The sequence below is a fragment of the Trichomycterus rosablanca genome, chromosome 21 (genome assembly GCF_030014385.1).
Source record: "Trichomycterus rosablanca isolate fTriRos1 chromosome 21, fTriRos1.hap1, whole genome shotgun sequence".
NCBI lineage: Eukaryota > Metazoa > Chordata > Actinopteri > Siluriformes > Trichomycteridae > Trichomycterus > Trichomycterus rosablanca.
This window is the reverse complement of record NC_086008.1, coordinates 18,930,968-18,954,560: the sequence shown is the minus strand read 5'-3', so window position 1 is coordinate 18,954,560 and position 23,593 is coordinate 18,930,968. Positions and strand designations below refer to the sequence as shown.

At 42.0% G+C, this 23,593-nt stretch overlaps 1 protein-coding gene across 1 annotated transcript; it reads right to left on the bottom strand.

Annotated features, from left to right (window-relative positions):
• Nucleotides 1–427: 427 nt before the first annotated feature.
• On the bottom strand, nucleotides 428–21,928 carry prkg2 (protein kinase cGMP-dependent 2). Its single transcript, XM_063017831.1, has 19 exons — nucleotides 21,856–21,928; nucleotides 16,570–17,055; nucleotides 13,598–13,764; nucleotides 12,744–12,857; nucleotides 12,407–12,512; nucleotides 12,176–12,236; nucleotides 10,317–10,394; nucleotides 9,113–9,207; nucleotides 8,917–8,985; nucleotides 8,733–8,831; nucleotides 7,224–7,371; nucleotides 6,407–6,543; nucleotides 5,020–5,109; nucleotides 4,793–4,934; nucleotides 3,942–4,105; nucleotides 3,623–3,745; nucleotides 3,379–3,441; nucleotides 1,526–1,592; nucleotides 428–523 (listed from the first exon to the last, which is right to left on the bottom strand). The coding sequence occupies exons 2-19, from the start codon at nucleotides 17,046–17,048 to the stop codon at nucleotides 428–430; spliced, it is 2,298 nt and encodes a 765-aa protein (XP_062873901.1). The 5' UTR covers nucleotides 17,049–17,055; nucleotides 21,856–21,928.
• Between the last annotated feature and the right edge of the window lie 1,665 nt (nucleotides 21,929–23,593).

Below are 23,593 nucleotides of genomic sequence, written 5' to 3'. Positions count from 1 at the left end.
TCCAATTCACCTCCTCGGTCGGCCGCAGTCGAAAGGTAAACATTACCTCTGGTTTCACATCATTCCCTTCACTGAGCAAAGCCTGTACCTCAAACACGATCAGATCTTTGATGGGAAGTTTGGCGAGAACACACTGGTCAGTTTTACCCAGCAATTAGGATCCAGCTGAGCACACAGACAGGTTATAAAAAGCAACCGACATCAACGACACCAACCGAACAACAATGGGTCAGCTTTTGTTTTTTGTTCATTCGTAAAAGCCACATCTGCATTCCCAGCTGGCATGTCCTCCTGCACAATGCCACCCACTGTAATGCCAGCTAAAATCTAACCCAGGCTTTGTGAAACTGTGTTTGTGGTTGGGGACGCAGGACGGTGGAGGAGTTCTGACCTTGTTTAAACAAAGTGGGAAGGACATGACAGGTTGTTAAAAGTCCATGTCCCAACCAGAAAGTTCATCGGGGGGGATCTCGTTCTCGGGCGGGTAGTGGTCGAAGTAACTGTGGTCCGTTGGTCCTTTCAACTAGAAAAACAGGCGAGAAATTCGGATTAAGGGGCGAGTATGTTACTGTTAATGGAAAAAGTAAATACAAATGATTATTCTGGTCAACCAAATATGTTACTCTATATATTTTGCAAGTCCTAAACATTAAACTTCACATTAAAATGACATTTTTCAGTTTTATTTGACCTTTTTGGTCTTTAACTCTTCCACCCAGTGCAGGTGCCCTCTTTTTTGACAACCAAAATACACTGATCAGCCATAACATTAAAACCACCTCCTTGTTTCTACACTCACTGTCCATTTTATCAGCTCCACTTACCATATAGAAGCACTTTGTAGTTCTACAATTACTGACTGTAGTCCATCTGTTTCTCTACATGCTTTGTTAGCCCCCTTTTATGCTGTTCTTCAATGGTCAGGACTCTCCCAGGACCACGATAGAGCAGGTATTATTTAGGTGGTGGATCATTCTCAGCACCGGAGTGACACTGACATGGTGGTGGTGTGTTAGTGTGTGTTGTGCTGGTATGAGTGGAGTTTTTAAATACCGTGTCCACTCACTGTCCACTCTATTAGACACTCCTACCTAGTCGGTCCACCTTGTAGATGTAAAGTCAGAGACGATCGCACATCTATTGCTGCTGTTTGAGTTGGTCATCTTGTAGACCTTCATTGGCTGGGTATTTCTGGTTGGTGGACTATTCTCAGTCTAGCAGTGGCAGTGAGGTGTTTAAAAACTCCAGCAGCACACTACAGTGCTGAGAATGATCCAACACCTAAATAAAACCTGCTTTATCATGGTCCTAGGAGAGTCCTGACCATTGAAGAACAGCATGAAAGGTGGCTAACAAAGCATGTAGAGAAACAGATGGACTACAGTCAGTAATTGTACTGTAGAACTACAAAGTGCTTCTATATGGTAAGTGGAGCTGATAATATGGACAGTGAGTGTAGAAACAAGGAGGTAGTTTTAATGTTATGGCTGATTTAGGGTAGCCTGTGAAAACATGTTACTGATACCTCTCTTTTTAGTGGGGAAGTCAAACTTCTGTCCCTCAGTCCACTCCAACTGAAACCAGTAAACCACCTAAACCGCAAGATAATCCACAGTAATCAGTTAATACCACTGGATCTTTACAGCATTCGTTTCATTACTAGCCCCCGATTCCCTAATAATAAGCAGTTTAAAAAGAAACAAGTGAATGTTTAGTCTGGGAGAACGAGGCCCCTGTTTGTTTGAACCAAGACAAGAGGGGGGGGGTGTTTACCAATACCGAAGCGTCTACTCAGCCTGAAGCTACACGCCGCAAATTAGATCAAGCTCCATATCGCCCATAAAGATCGAGATCCATCTGCGCGGCTTGATGCGCAAACCGGATTACGAATCCTCAGCACGGCGCATTGAATAATTGATAATGACGAGATAAAAACTATAAACCCGTACATCCTTTCCTTTGTGATTATCTGTGAAACTAATACGGTTTTAATAAATGGCTTTGAGAGTAAACGAGGGCTCACTACAACATTTTGCCTCATGATTAGTCATTAGTTGACCAAGTTCTATTTGCTATTTGTTATGCATATATATGTTTTTTTGCCTTAACATGCTGTTAAAATCAAAACCTACTCTTACTCACACTTTTAATGTCAGGTAGAGTCACGGTAGTCTTGAATTTTAATGGTTTTTGCACTTTTTTTAAACAGTTTAAACAGAAACAAACCTTAAATGGGTCCGAAATACACAGCCGAGTCACATTATTATGACCACGTCCTACTTTCGACAGCTGCCGCGAACTGGCGTGGTGGGTATATAAGGTGGAAGGCACTCTGAATCCATCCTTGCAGACCACGTACACCCATACATGCCGATTCATGCTGATTCTCTTTCCTGGGATGGATGGGATCTTCCAGCAAGACGATGCGACACGTCACACGGCTAGAATTGTCCAACATTGGGTTGGAAGAGCACGACCAAGTACTACCCTGACCCCCTAATTCCCCAGACTTGAACCCAATCGAGCATCTGTGGGAGCACCTCGATGGTCGTCTTGGCTCTATGGATCCTCCCCTACACCCCCTCCAGCAGCTGGATGCACTGCAGTCAGCATGGCTCCTCATACAGTACCTGTGCTGTGACGACCTACCAGGACCTTATTGAGTCACTCCCGGCCCGTCTAGCTGCTGTCTGTGCTGGTGGTCATAATGATGTGACACATAAAAGCATCAAATGCATATCGGACCACTATACAGCTTTTATATTGATTGGTGCATTTAAACCTGCATTTCCATGTGGATAATCTACATTTGGATACATTTCAGACATCTACGAATACTATTCGATTCCCTTAATGATTTAAAAATCTATTTATAATTAAAAAAAATCAATAAAATTAATCTTTAAATGTATGAATCATTACACTGGAAGTGTGTAAGGTCTTGAAGTTGAACTTAAAAAGCTCCTTTAAATTTAAATTCTTACATTTTTACTGCAGTTCACCTTTAACACCCTGAGCTTGTAAACATTAAGGCCAGTTTTAAAGTAACATACGCTGAGTAAGACTAATCGGGTCTAAAAATAAGGTCCAGTTCTACGTACATCAGATCATTTAAACTTTGAAGGACTGGGAGTCTGAAGTACAGAGAAAAAATAAGCTGTCAAATGTTGTAAGCAGATAAGAAACAACAGGCGACACAGAATGGAGGTTCCAAAGTCCAACACTTCCAAGGTTCCAAGGTGATGTGACTAGAGCAGTATAAAAGGAGGACCACTGTTTTTTTTCCCCCTTGTTCTTCTTCAGATATACCGCTGTAAGAACCCAGGATCGTGCCAATAAATGTATAATTAATATTCCACAACAGCTCTTTTCTCTCACCTGTGCTTCTTGATATCCGTTATTCCATTCTTCATATTCCCAAGTCGCTCTGAAGGATTTTGTCTACAAAGCAAATACAAAATATAATGTATAGTACAATTATTAAAGTTATTTTTGCATATTTCTGCTTGTTTGGAAGCTGGGGTTGGAGTTCAGAAGGTTAAGGGCCTCAAGAGACCAAACAACCCACAAACCTCCGAATGATTTTATACACATACTGTATATATTTTTTGAGTGATCTTACTTGCAGAGCTTTCGAATAAGGTCTCCAGGCCTCTTGGTAATCCTCTTTGGGAAGTCCATTTTTTCCATTCCTTTCAAGATGAAAGTATACGTGATCATCTGATCTGCACCAGTGAAGGGAGGGCTGTGGAAGAGGATACAGGAATATGTAATAATACGTGCACATGTATATGAAGCATAAATAAAAAGCATAAAATGCATCTTGGACCACCTAAATGGCTTTTCTAATGATATGTGCTTCATCCTTATGATTTAAGAATGTATTTATAATAAACAATTAGACCCCATTTACAATTAAACTACACTTGGCTGGTACAAACCTTCCAGTCAAAAGTTCAAAGATCAGGATTCCTAGTGACCAGAAGTCCACACTCAGCCCGTGGCCTTTATTCAGAATGATCTCGGGTGCGACGTACTCAGGGGTTCCACAAAACGTCCACGTCTTTTGGCCACACTTGATCATCTTGGCAAAACCAAAGTCAACCTGAGAGAGGAACCAAAAACAAACGTTGTCAGGAGCGCCAAGCGTCAATGCATCAACTTACCAATTGACAGCCATGGTATTTACTTCTATCTATATCCCTGTGGGGTTTTTTTTGGACAACCCCACATTGGACAGTGGTAGCCTAGTGAGTAGGGCTTTGGGCTATCAACTGAAAGGTTGGGAGTTCAAATCCCAGCTCTGCCATCCAGCCACTGTTGGGTCCTTGAGCAAGGCCCTTAACCCTCTCTGCTCTGACCCTAGCTTCCAAACAAGCTGGGATATGCAAAGTTGAGATGTACACTTGTATATGTATTTATGACAAATGAAAGCATCCTATTCCTATTCTAAATGTACCCATAGGGCACTTGGGTGGCACAGTAGTAAAGTATACTAGCCCACCAGTGCTGACATCTTGAGCTCGTGAGTGAACAGCGATTGGCTCGTCTGAGGGAGGGAGGGCCGTAGGGATCCCTCATAACTGCTGCAGTTACGACCTCTGCTGGCAGACCAATGGCAAAAAAAGGTGAAAAGAAGCGGTCGGCTACTGCATACATGTCGGACGGTAGCAAGTATACAAATCAGGTACTTGGATATGACTAAATGGGGAGGAAAATGCAGTGCACCAAAAAGTAAATAAATAAAATCAATGTACCCCTACACATTCCCAGCCATTAAAACATTGCCTACCAGTTTCACATATCCTTCCGAGTCCAGCATGAGGTTCTCGGGCTTTAGGTCCCTGTAGATGATTCCTTTTTTGTGGAGGTACTCGAATGCTTCGGTCACGCAGCCCACGCAGAATTTGGCTGTGTTTTCATCAAAACTTCCCCTAACATACAATGACAGGAAGCATTTATAAAGTAAAAATACAGTACATAGTGCTTGCTAAACCATATGATCACTCATAAGCATACCTGTCTCTTAGGAGACTCCAGACCTCTCCACCCAGGCAGGCCTCCAGGAGCATGTAAACATACTTGCTGTCCTTAAATGTGCGATACATTCTGAAAAACAAAGCGTGAGACACTTAATAAGACCAAGACTAATATCAGACACCTAAATATTGAGTTAATAAGAGCTGGCAGAGTTTAAACATGGAACATTTGGACATTCAGACACAAAAGTATTAGCAAGCTGATACTGGCCACCAAGACTGGCTGCATTTCATTTCATCCCAATCCTGTTGAATGGACATTCCGCTAGCACACCAACTCTGGGATCCGGAACGGTCAGAGTTCAAATCTCAGCTCTGCTACCAGTCGGCTGGGCGCCCACTAGCAGGCATGATTGGCAGTGCCTACAGCAGACAAAATTGCCTACTAAGTCTGCTAAGTGGGAAAAGACTGGACTCGAAAGGGGGTGGGAGGGCACCCCAGGTGGCGCAGTGGGATATTCCGCTAGCACACCAGTGCCGAGATTCTGAAATCCTCGGTTCGAAACTTGGTTCGGTCTGTGCCATCTAGCGAGTATAGTTGGCAGTGCCTACAGCAGACACGTTTCTGCTAGGGCGGGATGACTGGACTGTGTGGGTGGGGTCTTCAAACACTGTGTAAGGACCCCGATTAGCAGATAGAGGCACCTGTGCAGGGTGCATAGGTGAAAAAGGGTTACGCTAAGGGCTGCATGTGGGTCGGAGGAGGCGTGAGCAGCTATATACCCTCCTCGACTGCAATCAGGGATCCCCCAAGAGCGGAAGACAAATTGACTACGCTAAATTGGGAGAAAATGCATAAATAAAAATAGAAAAAAAAAAATCTATCAACAAAAAGGGGTGGGGTCTTTGATGCTGTGTTAGGACCCTAGCTAGTAGCCTAAGGTGCCTGTACAGAAGTGGAGGAGCACGAAGAGTAGGGCATGACATTAATCCACCAAAGCAAGAAGGGGTCGGTGGACTGCGAACACATCAGAGGGAGTGTGTGTCAGGCAAATATGCCCTAATCAGACACAATCAGGGTTAGGGTTAGGGTTAGGGTTAGGGTGCGGGTTAGGGTGCACTGTTTGCAGGGTTAGGGTTAGGGTGCACTGTTTGCAGGGTTAGGGTTAGGGTGCACTGTTTGCAGGGTTAGGGTTAGGGTGCACTGTTTGTCTATAAAGCCAGAGATCGTGTAGAATGAGGACTGGCATTGTCTTGCTAAAATAACCATCGACTGTCCAGGAAAAGATGTCGTATTAATAGCAGGCTCACTTAGGCTCACACTGGTATTTACTTATATCCAAGTCATCTCACAGAATCCCTGAATCTATCCACAATATCATGTACGGTAGATGGTGAAAGACCTAAATGATTAGATTTGAACATACTTCACAATGAACGGAGAACAGGTTTCACTGAGGATTCTCCTTTCCGAGTGAATGTGCTCCTCCTGTCTGTTGTCCACAATCTGACGCTTCTTGATGCACTTCAGGGCGAAGGTCACGTTCTCGTTCTTTACTTTAACCTACAGAGAACAAAGCATGTAGCCACAGATCGTTAAATTGTAACCAAGATCCTAACCCTGTGCCTTTTGTACTAACTACAAATCAAGGAGATAAAAAATTCTCTGAATTCTCTGCATCTTTTAATAATGTTATAAACTGTAAATGGTAAAATCCCCAAATTCCTCACAAACTGTAGAACTAACTTTCACCCTCAATTGCTTGCATTGTAACTGTTTACAATTATAAGTCATACTGTGAGTTCTAGACACCTCGCAGTCTTAAATTTATAGTGTTCCATTTTTTTTGGAATGCATTTCAGACATCAGCATAGGAATTTGCATGTATGTGCACAAAGCAAGGTCCCTAATTACATGGTTTGATTAGTTTGGTTTGAAGGAACTTTAGTGGACAGAGCACAGAACCCTGACTTCAACCCCTCCGAACACCTCAGGGATGAACTGGAACACCGATTGAGAGTCGGGCTTTCTTATCCAACACTTGTGCCTGACCTGACCTCACCAATGATCTTGAACTCTTGAGACACTCTAAAGTCTTGGGAAAAGCCTTCACAGAATATTAGAAGAACAGCTTGAAATGGTGGCAACTTCATAAGAACACCCATGGGTTTGGAATGAGGTGTCCAATAAGCTCATGGTTAGGTCTCCACATACTGTACCATTGGCTATTAATTAAGACTCACCAGTTCAACCCTGCCAAACCCTCCTACTCCTAAAGTAGCGACGATCTCCAGGTTCCTGAAGGAGACAGAGGATGCCAAGTCTTTCTCTCTGAGCTGGACCCGATCGTAGGACAAGGGCGAGCTGGGAGGAGTGCTACTTGCTGACCTCCTATGAAAACAAAACACATGATGGGTGATTTAAAGACGGCAATCAACAGGTCAGTAAATAAAGCTTTTCATTAAACTGTTAAAAAGGGAGGAATAATAAATAGTAATGATTACTAAGAACAAATGAGACGAACTGTTTGATATGACGAACAATGCTAAACGTGTAAAATACTAAATATTGTTCTACTAAAGCATTTATAACCAGTAATAACTGAGCCGATGCTCAGCAGCCCGAGCTGGATAATACAAGTTTAAAAGTAAAACCACCACACGTGAAGTAAATGCAGCTAAACATTAAAAGCGTCCACGTATATCTGAGTCAACTCAAGCCAAGCGCTGAGCAAAGCGGCTATTTGCACCGAGGGTCGCGGTGAGAATGAAGCGCAAAATGCTCCTCACGTGAATGCACTAAAGAAAGCAACAATGGCGAAACACGAGGAACGGAGTCGCCTTCTATGTCTTACCAGTAACATCTGTAACAACAGCACAAACGCTCACAGGTAATCTACACTCTCCGCCATCATGTTACTACTCTTTTTTATATATATATATATATATATATATATATATATATGCATTTTCTCCCCTTTTTCTCCTTTTTAGCGCTTCTAATTGCCCGATTGCAACACGCTTCCTCTTCACCAATGCCAATCCCTGCTCTGATTGAGGAGAACAAAGCTAACCCACGCCCCCGCCGACACGTGGGCAGCAGCCGTATGCATCTCATCACCTACACTTTGATGAGTGCAGTGCAGCTCAGCGTTGTGTACGGAGAGACACACCCCTAGTGCACTCTTCTCTCATCTCTGTGCAGGCGCAATCAATCAGCCAGCAGAGGTCGTAATTGCATTAGTTATGAGAGAGACCCCATCCAGGTTAATCCCGCCTATATCCGAATGACAGGCCAATCGTTGTCCATGTGGCTGCTCAGAGCCGAGATTCGATACGATGTACAGTATTCCAGATCCCAGCTCTGGTTCCAGTGTGTGTTTTTACCGCTGCGCCACCTGAGCGGCCACTACTCTTTACTTTGGTTGCGCAACGCCCACTGTTGATGATGCGCCAATGGCTCCCAAAAACTGGTAGAAACGTGGGCTGGTTCTCAAAAAACACCAAGAAACCCGAACAGAACCGGTTCTAGAACCAGAGTTCTTTTGGTGGAAAAGCACTACAAGAGAATGGATTGGTCCGAACGTTGAGCCATACAGTAAAAGGGTCTTGGTGGCTCAGTTATGCCGTGAGGGCATCTTACTGGCAAGGTTTGGCTCTACCTGGTCCACCTGATACAGCAACCCTTCTCTCTAAGGGGGCATTTTCATCCCCAGCACCACCATCATTAGGGGGTCAATGGTCAACACTTACTTAGCATTTCTTTTTTTGTCATCACGGGCTAAAGTCTCCACATAGCCCTGAAGGTATTTCTTCAGTTCATCGAAGGTCCCAACAGTCTGAGTAAACGTCCTGATACACGAAATCATGACGTTTATTAGAGACAGGATCAAAATGTACATTAATTAAATCAAACAAAATTGAATCGCGCTCTTACTCTCGGTCGATGACCAGGCATTCCACACCGTCCTCGTCTGCGATTATATTAGCTGACCTGACGTCATCGCTAGGAAGAAGAGGAAACGAATAATCAACGTATCGTCAGTGCTATCAAAAGCCTGCCTGAAATCAATCTTAATAAGGACGTCTATTAGCAGGATCGCTAATGTATGACGGAAATATCGAGAGATTACCTGATAAGCGCCTTCTCTCCGAAGTAATCGCCTTTCTCTAGAGTATTGATGAGCTGCGGTTCTTCGCGGCCCTTCGTGCTTTGGGTCACTTTGATCTGCAGAGACGATGAAAATATGACACGTAGAGAATAAAACGGCTAATGGACTGGACGATTTGTGAATTACTGTATGATCCATTATAATCAATGAGATCAATGAAATATAGAGCTGAATATGATAATATTCTACATCCTTGATGGGTCATACAACTCCTTCTGTAAAATGATCCACAGCTGACCCTCATGACCTAACAGGCTGCATTTTGGTGGCTACCGCTAATGGATTTATTCCCAACAAGCAAAGTGGCGACAGGCTGACGAGAAGCATAATTTCCGGCACTTTCCGCCCCTTAGAAAAAGAAGAAAAAAAACCAAACATCTATCCTCCCCCTCCAACTTAGGGTCCCACCGGGGGGATTCAGGACCACGTAGCTCATCATAAACACTTCCTGTTGCCTCCCGGTGGAGCGCCCTTTCTCTTAACCCCTCCGGTGTCGGGTTACCGATTTATCCCGACCCCCCACGGAAAAGATCGCACATTCTACGACAGCCTGAACGATCGTAGATGCCTTTTCAAATCAACGTATTCTTTTATTTGGCTAAAATTAGGTGTAGATATCATTGAAGTCAGCACAGAAGACTTTCTAGATCATTCTAGGTGGCTAGCTTGTTAGCATCATGGCCATGGCTCAGATGAAAGTTTTATGAGCTCCACTTACCATATGGAAGCACTTTGTAGTTCTACAATTACTGACTGTAGTCCATCTGTTTCTCAGTAAGGTGTTTAAGGTGTTCAAAAACTCCAGCAGCGCTGCTGTGATCCACTCATACCAGCACAACACACACTAACACACCACCACCATGTCACTGCCACTGCAGTGCTAAGAATGATCCACCACCTAAATAATACCTGCTCTGTGGTGGTCCTGTGGGGGTCCTGACCATTGAAGAACAGCATTAAAAGGGGATAACAAAGCATGCAGAGTAACAGATGGACTACAGTCAGTAATTGTAGAGCTACAAAGTGCTTTATATGGCTGATCGGTGTATCATCATCCTCATTCTCAACAGGTAATGTTACTTCTAACACAGTTTGAGAACCTCAGAAATAGCCAACATCTCAACTTTAATGTAAAGTATTAAAAACCATGGACGGCTGATATTACCTTTCCGTTGGCGATAATGTAGAAGGTGTTTCCTTCCTCGCCCTCCCTGATGACATAGTCGCCTTTGTCATAATACTCCTAATAGGGAAACACAAGGAAGATCTCGTTTAGTTATTGATTTCCCATCAGTCAGTGCCGCTTGTTCCTGTAGAGATATTCCCCAAAGGAGTGACCCGGAAGGCTGCGGTCTTTCAAATATACGTACTGCATGAAGTTATGCACTGAAGCCTGAAAAATGTCTATACGTAATTGTATTTAGAATTGGATTCCAGTAACGTGTAGTATGTTTGGGGTCTTTTCTTACAAAGAAAAACGTCCAACCCTGGCGACATCTTACAAAAACCTACATCAAGTCTACCAAAAGCATGTGGCGAAAAGTCTTATAGTCTGATGAGACCAAAGACGAATTGTTTGGCCATGATTCCAAAAGCCTTGATAGCCAGAAACCTTCATTCTGTCCAGTATGACTTCCGTTGCTGTAGTCATGATCCAGCCGTGCATTCTCTGGCCTGGAGAGGTTCTGGATCGCCAACAACCTCAATCGTTTGTCTGCAAGACGTTGTTTAATGATGCAGTGCCGTACTGTCAGCCTCTCGCAGTATGAAACAGCTGTTCGACTATTCGGTTCCGTTTGCTCCTGTTCTCTCGGGAGGTAATGTAATCAACTCCATTAGAACGCCTAAATAACAGAATTCTCAGATTCGACCCCTGGGACGTCCAGGGAATGTCCTTTAAGTGTTTTTCCAGAATGGGGGATTTAAATGGGGTCGACACAGAGCCGACAAAACTCACACTTGCTTCGGCACCGTGTGAGAAATAACATGAATCAGTTAGCAGCTGTGGGTCAGATATTTTTTCATATATTTATTTTTTTAATGGTACATATATTATATATTATATATATATAAAATATTTTTAAAAAATTCAAATCTCTCTATCATCGTTGGGTATAAAGGGAATATATATATTTATATATACAAAATATTTTTGTATATATATTTTTTTTATGTTTTATTTTAAATGTTTTCTATAAATGTATATATAAAAGATGTATATATATATATATATATATATATATATATATATATATATATATATATATATAAAATATTATACATATTATGTATTATACATTATATGTATAATATATTATACATATACATAATATATACATATTATATAATATATATACACATACATAATATGCATATATTTTTTTGTTATTTTTTGATGATGTAGTTCAGAAGTTTTTACCCAAAAAAGTAATGTCATGGTTTTATATTAAAAGAAATTATAAAATATTAATAATTTTTTTAAAAATTAAGTTTTTACCCCCAAAAAGTAGTTACTGTATTCTAAAAACTAAATAATTCAAAAAAATGTATTCTAATAACAAATAATAAATTAGTAATTATTTAAAAAAAACACTAATAAATATAAATCTAAATAATATTTAATAATAATAATTAATACATTTTCCCAAAAAAATCAAATATTAATTTACTAATGCACTCAATAAAATCTTAACTTAATAATAATAATTAGTGATGTTTACTTACAAATAAAAATATATTATATTATTTTTTGATGTATTTCAGAAGTTCTTACCCCCAAAAAGTAATGTTATTGTATTCTTAAAAACTAATTCTAAAGAAATGTATTCTAAAAAAAATATTTAAATTAATTTATTTTTATTAATTTATTGTTATTAATAAATAATAATAAATAATACATTTTCCAAATAATTCAAATATTAATTTACTAATGCATTCTGAATAGAATCTCAACTTTGAAGCACTTAAGTGACCATGTATTTGTATTTTTTTTTTTTTTTTTTTTAAGTAACGTTTACTTACAACCTCCAAGCAGTCGACGATCTTAGTCAGTTTATCTTCTGGCAGATTGGCCAAAAGTGACACACTGGAAAGAAAGAAATGTAATACAGTCAGTAACATCAGGCTCCAGGGGCACCGTACATTGTTTCCCAAACTGATCAAGTTTAATTTTATTAAGTTACTACACACGAATGGCCCTATTCGGTGGAATGGCCCATCACAGAAGATAAGTCATTAACGTCCTGGTTGGATCACCTTCTGAGGAAGTTCCGGTGCTGCTCGTGTCGTGCCTCGGCCGTCATTCGCATGATGTTGTGAAAGACCTCCCGGTCGAGAACCCATGTCCTGACGTTACTGGCCGCTGTGAACACAACAGAACAGCGGGTAAAGAAATGGCGGTTTATTATAGCTCATCAGCTTACAGGAAAACATATTGGGATTAAATGTGTGGTAAAAGTCGTATTATTGTCTGCTTGAGCTGAGTGTCGGTGACAAATGTGGGTACCTATCATCTATTGTCCATGATTCCTGAAGGGGCAGGAGAATCACATTGGTGATATGTGGCTATATGGTGGTGTGGATTGTGTCTCACCTCTGACGGACGCAGTCCTGGTACAGTTATATAAAATGGCTAATTCACCAAACGTCGTCCAGACTGCGATGGAAGTGAGAAGTCTGTTGTTCTGGTAGACGGACAGGTTACCATCTGTAGGGAGAAGAAACACTGAGAATATATATATATATATATATATATACTGTATATACTGTATATATATATATATATATATACACACACACAAAACACTAGTTGTTGGTTTGGCACAGACACTCAGATAGCCATGGAGAAAAAGTACATTGTTGCCGTGTGCAGCACGGACAGCAGCTAGACGGGCTGGGAGTGACTCAATGAGATCCTGGTAGGTAGTCACCTGGTAGGTATCTGGAGCCATGCTGATTGCAGTGCATCCACAGCTGCTGGAGGGGGCGTGACGGAGGATCCATAGAGCCAACACGACCATAGAGGTGGTCCCACAGATGCTCAATTGAGTTCAAGTCTGGGGAATTAGGAGGCCAGGGTAGTACTTGGAAGTCTTGGTTATGCTCTTCCAACCAATGTGGGACATCTCTAGACGTGTGACGTGTCGCACCGTCTTGCTGGAAGATCCCATCCAACCCAGGGAAGAGAATCAGCATGTATGGGTACACGTTGAATGCGCCCTCCACACCTTATATACCCTCCAAGCCCGCTCACAAGATGCTGCAGCCGTCAAAAGTAGGAAGTGGTCATAATAATGTGACTCAACAGTGTAAATAATTCAGGAACCACAGAAAGAAGGTTTTGCCATGGCCAAGGTTTAGCAGATGATTTATTTCCCTCATAGAAAACCCATGGGATGAGCTGAAGATGAGAGCCAACCAATTAGAAAACGCTATGTGGATTCTTACCTGCCAGCACAAACAGGTGATTCCCTGGCTCGCCCTGCTTGATGACGTACTCTCCTTGCTGATACGTTTTCTCGTACATACATTCCACCATGTCCTTCAGCTGCTGTCCTTCCAGCCTTTTCAGATATCGGTTCTTATTCAGAGCGTCTATCAGGAGCTTCTTTACGCTGTCGAAGCAAAATCAAACATTAATATTGTCAGATATGGAGTTAGGGTTTTGGATCATGTAGTCCTCATGAGCGAGGGTATCTCATCTCTGGGACTCCAGGGTGACTTATAGGCGTGCTTCCACAGTAAACATAAATAAGATATTATAGAAGGTTAGAAAGTGCATGTTAGTTCTCAGCCTAGGTGCTTAGTAAAGATGTGGGTCTTTAATCGTCTCCTAAAAATGGTGAGAGACTCAGATGTTCGAACAGAGAGGGGGGAAGTTTGTTCCACCTGTTTTCTGAAGCACTCCCAAGCCAATGTGGTATGACAATACATTCATATTCAACAGTGGTTTCTCCAGATTCCCTGAGGTGGGAACCTCGTTCCACCAGTTGGGTGCCAGTACAGAAAACAGCCTTGATGCTTGTCTTCCTTGAGTTCTGGATGGAGGATCAAGACGAGCGAGACTAGTGGCTAGGAGGATGCATGGTACACAGCGCAGGGTTTTATGATTTCTCTAAGCTAGCTAGGGGCTGGTCCATTTTTGGCTTTGTAGGCGAGCATCATCGTTTCAAACTGAATGTGGGCAGCCACAGGAAGCCATTTGTTCAAAAATGTGGTCTGTTTATTATGCCAGGTCTGTCAATCTGCTACAAAGCAATTGGGGTATGACTGTAGACCTTCCCTACCCTATTAAAAAAACTAACAAATTATGCTCTGTACAGACCCAGAATCAGCAATGTGGTCGAAATGTCCAAACTCACCAACCACTAGGAGGGTTGTCCAAATAATTGCACCTTTATGGTCAAATATGAACGCACACCAAATTTCAATGGCGATCTTGTGGCATGATCTTACCATAAGAAATCCCAGAATGCTAATTTTTATTAACTGTTTATCAGATAATGGTCAGACCATTCCATGGATTATGTGGACCAAAGTTCAAGGGCTTACATAGAATCTGTTGGTTAAGTTTATTAAAATACTATTATAATTAACTTGGATGAAGATCAAACCGCATTTTCTAAGCAGTTCGTGCATCAAGCTTTCGATTCCAAAGGGTCGACAAATTAAATCGGTACATCAGGACAGTTGGGCGATGCTAATTAACAAGCTAATTAGACAGCACTCCAGACCCTCTTCCTCAGTTATCAAACGCACCGGTTGGTCAATTGTGTATAATAGATAATGAACGACCGGTACGATCTAAAATAATGAGAGTTATAATAAAAAGGTCTGGGACGGTTGACATTATCATCTGAATCGATTATTTTAATTAATATAATAAATATTTAAAGGGGGACAGGGAGTAGGAGTCTGTGTACTGAGACCAAATACACAGACGGCTGGAACGTTTCAGGTTCTCAGATACTAGCGAAGCAATTCCCGTCAAGGTTGCTAAAATATAGAATCTGCTCTAGAATTATGAACATCCTTAGCGCAGAAGGCTGTCTTAACTAGTCATAACTAGCTTCATCTCATGCTAAAATTAATCTACCGTATACATTATCCATCTAGTTAGCCATCTATCTAGCTATCTATCTATCTAGTTAGCTAGCTAGCTATCTGTCTATCTATCTACCCATCCATCGATCTATCTAGTTAGCTACCTATCTGTCTATCTATGTAGTTAGTTAACTAGCTCTCCCTCTATCTATCTATCTATCTATCTATCTATCTATCTATCTATCTATCTATCTATCTATCTATCTATCTATCTATCTATCTATCTAACCATCTATGTAGTTAGCTAGCTCTCTATCTATCCATTTATCTAACTATCTAGTTAGCTAGCTCTCTCTAAATATAACCATCTATCTACTTAGCTAGCTTCTTATCTATCTAGGTAGCTAGCTCCCGATCTATCTATCTATCTATCTATCTATCTATCTATCTATCTATCTATCTATCTATCTATCTATCTATCTATCTATCTATCTATCTATCTATCTATCTATCTATCTATCTATCTATCTATCTATCTATCTATCTATCTACCCATCCATCCATCAATCTATCTTAGTTAGCTACCTATCTGTCTATCTATGTAGTTAGTTAACTAGCTCTCCCTCTATATATATATAACCATCTATTTAGTTAGCTATCCATCTATCTATCTATCTACTGTATCTATCTATCTATCTATCTATCTATCTATCTATCTATCTATCTATTCTATCTATCTAGCTCTCTATCTGTATAACCATCTATGTAGTTAGCTAGCTCTCTATCTATCCATTTATCTAACTATCTAGTTAGCTAGCGCTCTCTAAATATAACCATCTATCTACTTAGCTAGCTTCTTATCTATCTAGGTAGCTAGCTCCCGATCTATCTATCTATCTATCTATCTATCTATCTATCTATCTATCTATCTATCTATCTATCTATCTATCTATCTATCTATCTATCTATCTGGTTAGCTAACTCTATCTAATTAACTAGCTAGCTCGCTCTTTAGCAATATATCTAGTTAACTATTTATTCATTTATCTATCTATCTAGTTAGTTAGCTAACGCTCTATCTATATAACTATCTATCTACTTAGCTAGCTCCTCATCTATCTAGGTAGCTAGCTTTATCTCATGCTAAAATTAATTATGTAGAGAGATCACTGGGTTTTTGGACAGACCCAATGTCACTGGGACTTATATGGGATTTGTTTTTGGACAGGAGCCCAAGGAGATGCCCAGGATGGCAGGCATTGCATGATCACTCCCATTCAGTAAGCAGAGCCAATCAGCTCCTAGTTTTCAGGCCATCAATACTCGACTTGCATACTATCCTTCAAAGTGTAGGACAGACCTTACTATGTTCCTACCTTGGCTCTTTCCAAACCCGTGCACTCTCAAAGTAGAACTTGGGCATGATGCTCGAATCGTACGTCCTGGTCGACGGTTCTGCCGAAACGCCAGCCTTCGCTCCTTTCCTTTTGTTGAGCGTCTCCCGCAGCAGGCCGCTGAGCCGCCGATCGGCCTCGGTGGGCGAGCTCGCGAGCTCCGAATCTCCCCGGTTCTTCAGAGCCTCCTGGAGCTTGCCGAGTTGGAGACACTTGGTCCTCAGGGCATCGGAAATGTCCACGATGGTTTGGTTTTTCTTGGCCAGCTGCTCCTCCAGCTGTCTGATCTGCAGTTGCTGGGCGTTCAGTTCGTCGTCCTTCTTCTTCAGCTGGGACTCCAGTTCCTCCACCTTGGTCCTGAGGGGCGTCGGGCAGGCGCTCGGCTCGGCCGCGTGGTGCTTGGATTTCGCCGAGCCGTTGACGTGGATGAAGGGGTTCAGTTTGGCTGAGCCGTTTCCCATCGTGGCACTGGGTCAACATCAAGGGAAGTAATGGGAGACAAGAGGATGTTAATAACTTTAAAACCACCACCTTGTTTCTACACACATGGTCTATTTTATCAGCTCCACAGCTCCACATAGAAGCACTTTGTAGTTCGACAATTACTGACTGTAGTCCATCTGTTTCTCTACATACCTTTGTACCCTGCTTTTACCTTGTTCTTCAATGGTCAGGACCCCCACAGGACCACTACACAGCAGGTATTATCTAGGTGGTGGATCATTCTCAGTACTGCAGTGACACTGACATGGTGGTGGTGTGTTAGTGTGTGTTGTGCTGGTATGAGTGGATCAGATACAGCAACCTCACCGTCACTGCTGGACTGAGAATAGTCCACCAACCAAAAATATCCAGCCAACAGCACCCCATGGGTAGCGTCATGTGACCACTGATGAAGGTCTAGAAGATGACCGACTCAAACAGCAGCAATAGATGAGCGATCGTCTCTGACTTAACATCTACAAGGTGGACCAACTAGGTAGGAGTGTTTAATAGAGTGGACAGTGAGTGGACTCCACTCATACCAGCACAACACACACTAACACACCACCACCATGACAGTGTCACTGCAGTGCTGAGAATGACCCACCACCTAAATAATACCTGCTCTGTGGGGGTCCTGACCATTGAAATACAGGGTGAAAGGGCTAACAAAGCATGCAGAGAAACAGATATACTACAGTCAGTAATTGTAGAACTACAAAGTGCTTCTATATGGCAAGTAAGACCTGAACCTGAATATTATGATACTAGTACTCCCATTTGGGTCATTATTTGCGTGGTAGTACACGGGTGTGTGTCGTTTCTGATTCCACGCTGGCATTTGCTTACAACGGATCTCGGCTGTTTGATGGTAAAGGTTAGAGACGCTTTTATCCGTCTATTAATGAACCATCCCATCATCCACTAAATGTGAGATTGTTCTCTCTCTCTCTCTCTCTGTACAATCAATTATTCAGAACACACGATGCTGTTGAATAACTCCTTCGCCCCATGCGGTCAGAGCGTTGTAGGCACCGTGGTGTTTTTCCGGTGGGGCAGTTACTGGCGGAATCACATGACGTGTCTACGTTCGTAAAAGACCCCCGAGTACGCCTACTCTGAAGCTAATAAATGCGTCAGAACAATAATGCTCACAGTGTTCACCCTAAAGGACACGTGCCGCCAACACGCGGTCATGCAGATGGGTTTTGGTCAAAGGACTCTGCTGTTTGGTCAACTCAATTCATACGTCACTCTTTCGGTATGCTAAATAATTTCCTGTAGATTTTAACTGGATTCTCTCATTTATTTAAGAATCTTTTTAGTTAACCCATAACAGACAACCCAAGTTGCGAAAACTCATTTCAGGGAGGACCCCCCAAGCCCAAAAAAACCCTACTAACTACTAAGCTAACTGTTCGCGTCACAAACACATTAATGTGTACTACATAGTGCACTAGATAGTGTGAAAGATAATAGATTTATGTTCCCTACATAGTGCACTAGTTTGTATATTAGAAAAGAATTTATGTTCCTTACTTATGTTTCTTACATAATGCTTTAGGTAGCGTATTAGTTAACGGATTTAGGTTCCCTACATAGTGCACTAGATAGTGTGTTACATAATTAATAATGTTCCCTACATGGTGCACTAAATTGTATATCAGATCACGGATTTATGTTCCCTACATAGTGCACTAGACAGTATATTAGACAACTGATTTGTTCCCTACATAGTGCACTAGACAGTATATTAGACAAATGATTTATGTTCCCTACACAGTTCTAGATTCCGGGAGATTTTATCTGACTTGCGGGCATCAGGGAGCCGCTATGTATATGTGGGAGACTCCCGGAACTTCCGGGAGACTTGGGATGTCTGCCATAAGCAACAACCCTTTCTGCTTTATTTATTTTAAAAAAACTATACTGTAAAAATACCCAGGCAGTCATTTAGTGCCGTAAGATGGTACTAAAGTTGTAGCCTAGTGGTTAAGGCCTAGATCAAGGGTGTCCAATTCATCGATAACGCTGGTAGATCGCGCCTCATTCAAACAGGTCAACGTGATCAACATAAAATGTGGTCAATGTTTTTATAATTCACGGTTTGCTACCAAAGCTACACCTCATCCCTCCTAAAGCACTGCGAATCTAGAAAGTTTTCATTCATCGGTAGCCAGTTTGCACCATTTTTGCATTTTTCCTTTTGTAACCTACACACTTTTTACATTTTCAGCATTAAGCAGACGCTTTTATCCAAAGCGACTTACAGTACTGTGACAGTATACAGTCTAAGCAATTGAGGGTTAAGGGCCTTGCTCAAGGGCCCAACAGTGGCAACCTGGCAGTGCTGGGGCTTGAACCAGTGTTCTTCGATTACTAGTCCAGTACCTTAACCACTAGGCTACAACTGCCCCGTTTACCCTTAAACTCGATGTGTTCAGTTTGTTTTTAAAAAAATGTATTTATTTCATTTCAAACTAACAATGAACAGCCGCTTTGTTCAGCGCTCGGCTTGAGCGACGTGGTAATACGTGATAATCAGTGTGAATATGAGACGAATCTGCATTTGTGTGGAATAACCGTCAGGTCCAGTGTTACAGCTCTACATGTACAGTGTATCACAAAAGTGAGTACACCCCTCACATTTCTGCAGATATTTAAGTATATCTTTTCATGGGACAACACTGACAAAATGACACTTTGACACAATGAAAAGTAGTCTGTGTGCAGCTTATATAACAGTGTAAATTTATTCTTCCCTCAAAATAACTCAATATACAGCCATTAATGTCTAAACAGCCGGCAACAAAAGTGAGTACACCCCTAAGAGACTACACCCCTAAATGTCCAAATTGAGCACTGTTTGTCATTTTCCCTCCAAAATGTCATGTGATTTGTTAGTGTTACTAGGTCTCAGGTGTGCATAGGGAGCAGGTGTGTTCAATTTAGTAGTACAGCTCTCAAACTCTCTCATACTGGTCACTGAAAGTTCCAACATGGCACCTCATGGCAAAAAACTCTCTGAGGATCTTAAGAGACGAATTGTTGTGCTACATGAAGATGGCCAAGGCTACAAGAAGATTGCCAACACCCTGAAACTGAGCTGCAGCACAGTGGCCAAGATCATCCAGCGTTTTAAAAGAGCAGGGTCCACTCAAAACAGACCTCGCGTTGGTTGTCCAAAGAAGCTGAGGGCACGTGCTCAGCGTCACATCCAACTGCTGTCTTTGAAAGATAGGCGCAGGAGTGCTGTCAGCATTGCTGCAGAGATTGAAAAGGTGGGGGGTCAGCCTGTCAGTGCTCAGACCATACGCCGCACACTACATCAAATTGGTCTGCATGGCTGTCACCCCAGAAGGAAGCCTCTTCTGAAGTCTCTACACAAAAAAGCCCGCAAACAGTTTGCTGAAGACATGTCAACAAAGGACATGGATTACTGGAACCATGTCCTATGGTCTGATGAGACCAAGATTAATTTATTTGGTTCAGATGGTCTCAAGCATGTGTGGCGGCAATCAGGTGAGGAGTACAAAGATAAGTGTGTCATGCCTACAGTCAAGCATGGTGGTGGGAATGCCATGGTCTGGGGCTGCATGAGTGCAGCAGGTGTTGGGGAGTTACATTTCATTGAGGGACACATGAACTCCAATATGTACTGTGAAATACTGAAGCAGAGCATGATCCCCTCCCTCCGGAAACTGGGTCGCAGGGCAGTGTTCCAGCATGATAATGACCCCAAACACACCTCTAAGACGACCACTGCTTTATTGAAGAGGCTGAGGGTAAAGGTGATGGACTGGCCAAGCATGTCTCCAGACCTAAACCCAATAGAACATCTTTGGGGCATCCTCAAGCGGAAGGTGGAGGAGCGCAAAGTCTCGAATATCCGCCAGCTCCGTGATGTCGTCATGGAGGAGTGGAAAAGCATTCCAGTGGCAACCTGTGAAGCTCTGGTAAACTCCATGCCCAGGAGAGTTAAGGCAGTTCTGGGAAATAATGGTGGCCACACAAAATATTGACACTTCAGGAACTTTCACTAAGGGGTGTACTCACTTTTGTTGCCGGTGGTTTAGACATTAATGGCTGTATATTGAGTTATTTTGAGGGAAGAATAAATTTACACTGTTATATAAGCTGCACACAGACTACTTTTCATTGTGTCAAAGTGTCATTTTGTCAGTGTTGTCCCATGAAAAGATATACTTAAATATCTGCAGAAATGTGAGGGGTGTACTCACTTTTGTGATACACTGTATCTGTGTTAATCTGGATTTTCCTTACTGTTTCACTTTTAAACTTGTGTTACAGCTCGGGGTTCTGAGAAATCAGAACCAGAATCAGAATCAGCTTTTATTTCAGTGTTTTTATATTATTTTTGTGTTAAAAAAACAACCTATTACTTTACATTAGTCCAAAGGACCATGGAATGCATTAACTGGTTTCCCAAACATCCTTATGGGGGAAAAAATACCTTGAAACTCAACGCCAGTCCCAGAACCAATTAACGTCGAGTTTCGAGGTACCGCTGTAGAACGTCACATAATATTGTGTGTAGATTTACGCACTGAATGTATATTTAATATCAAAAATGGTGTACAAATGTATATGAATCTCAACCTATGATGTGAGCTGTATGTACCATCATCAACCTGATTCACACACAATATTAAAGTAAGTCAATCTACAATAAAACTTGATCTTATTATATTTAATCAACTCAAGTTCCATTTTTACCACATCATAGATTAATAAATGAATGAATGAATGAATGAATGAACTCACCTGTGTGTTAATGAGCCGGTCTGAAGACTCACTCAGCAGTTGATGTGCTCACATCACACTCACTCACACTGATGTGTTCCTGTCTGTATCCGGCTCTGTTCTGTTTATTCTCCAGCAGCAGCTCTGTGAGCATGTGCACTTGTGTGTGTGTGTGTGCGCGCGTGTGTGTGTGTGTGTGTGTGTGTGAGTGTAAGTGCACGCACTGGCCTTTAGGGACCCGACGGACAGTAATGGTAAGCTACTTCTGATGACGATCCGACATGGCTTCTCGGGGTCTGGTTACGACTCTCCCCATCACTGAAGAGTCTGGCGTGTTTTTTTCTCCTCGTCCAGCTTCCTAAGGCTCGGTTGGTTGGCTGATTCGTCAGATTTGAGAGTGTGTGATGTCCTGTGGATGGATAGGTGTCCTGTTCGAGTCCCAATAAGACCCTGATCATGATTCTAGCAAAAGAGAAGTTAGCAAGCATTATTATTATTATTATTTATTATTCTTACAATTTATACCAGGCGTAACATAATGACCACAGCAAGTGAACATTTTACCCTCAGAGTTGATGTTGAAGCAAGAAAAATGGGCGATTGGTGAGTTTGATGAGGACCAAATTGTGATGGCTAGACGACTGGGTCAGAGCATCTCCGAAACTGCAGCTCTTGTGGGGTGTTCCCGGTCTGCAGTGGTCAGTATCTATCAAAAGAGGTCCAAAGAAGGAACAGTGGTAAACCGGTGACACGGTCATGGGCTCATTGATGTACGTGAGGAGCGAAGGCTGGCCCGTGTGGTCCGATCCAACAGAAGAGCTGCTGTAGCTCAAATAGCTGATGAAGTTAATGCTGCTTCTGATAAAAAGGTGTCCACAGAGCATCACAGTTGCAGGGCTGTTTTGGCAGCAAAAGGGGGACCAACACAATATAAGGAAGGTGGTCATAATGTTATGCCTGATCATGTATAGCGCTTATCCATTTTAGGTGCTTTTAACAGTGGACAGAAATGAGCACGGGCAATTTCTGGCCAGCAACTAACACATGTTCACCTTACCACCAGTTGGTCCATACCAGACGCCATAGTCTTCATGAGACATAATTGAGTCTTGGCTACCCAACAACCCGTCAGTGGTTTATGGTTTGTCCAAGCATGGACCACTACTGATGGGTGCTATGACTGACTGCGAGCTCCCCTAGATGTTGTGCCAATACTTCAACCCAGTGGTCTGGCCATAATAATTTGGCTGCCCATATCTGCTGAGTTTAACACGTGTACTATGAGTATCTACCATCATCCTAACATTAAACATATAAAGAGTTATAGAGATTTAATGTTTGTGAGGTGGTCCTAATGTTTTGGCTCATCAGTGTAGATCAAATTCTCAATTTTCCACCTTTACTGATCAATAAAATTATGTACACTATATAGCCAAAAGTATGTGGACACCTGACCTGATCACACCTATATTGCATAAATCATTACAAAATCATAAGTATTAATAAAGAACAGGCCCCACTTTGCAATGTGTTTAAGTGCACGGCTCTATATTTCCCGTCACACTATTTACGGCGCCATTGACCTTTTTTTTTTTCCAAAGACAGAGACATTGTATTGAGCTCTTTCCCATTTGCAGGTCATCCACCATATTATAGCACCGGCCAAGCTATTTGGATTGATCCGTATGCGTTTAACTGGATCTCCAGTCGGCCGGCGGGTTACGTCAGAGAGGTTTTGGCTTCGGGCTACGGAGATAAA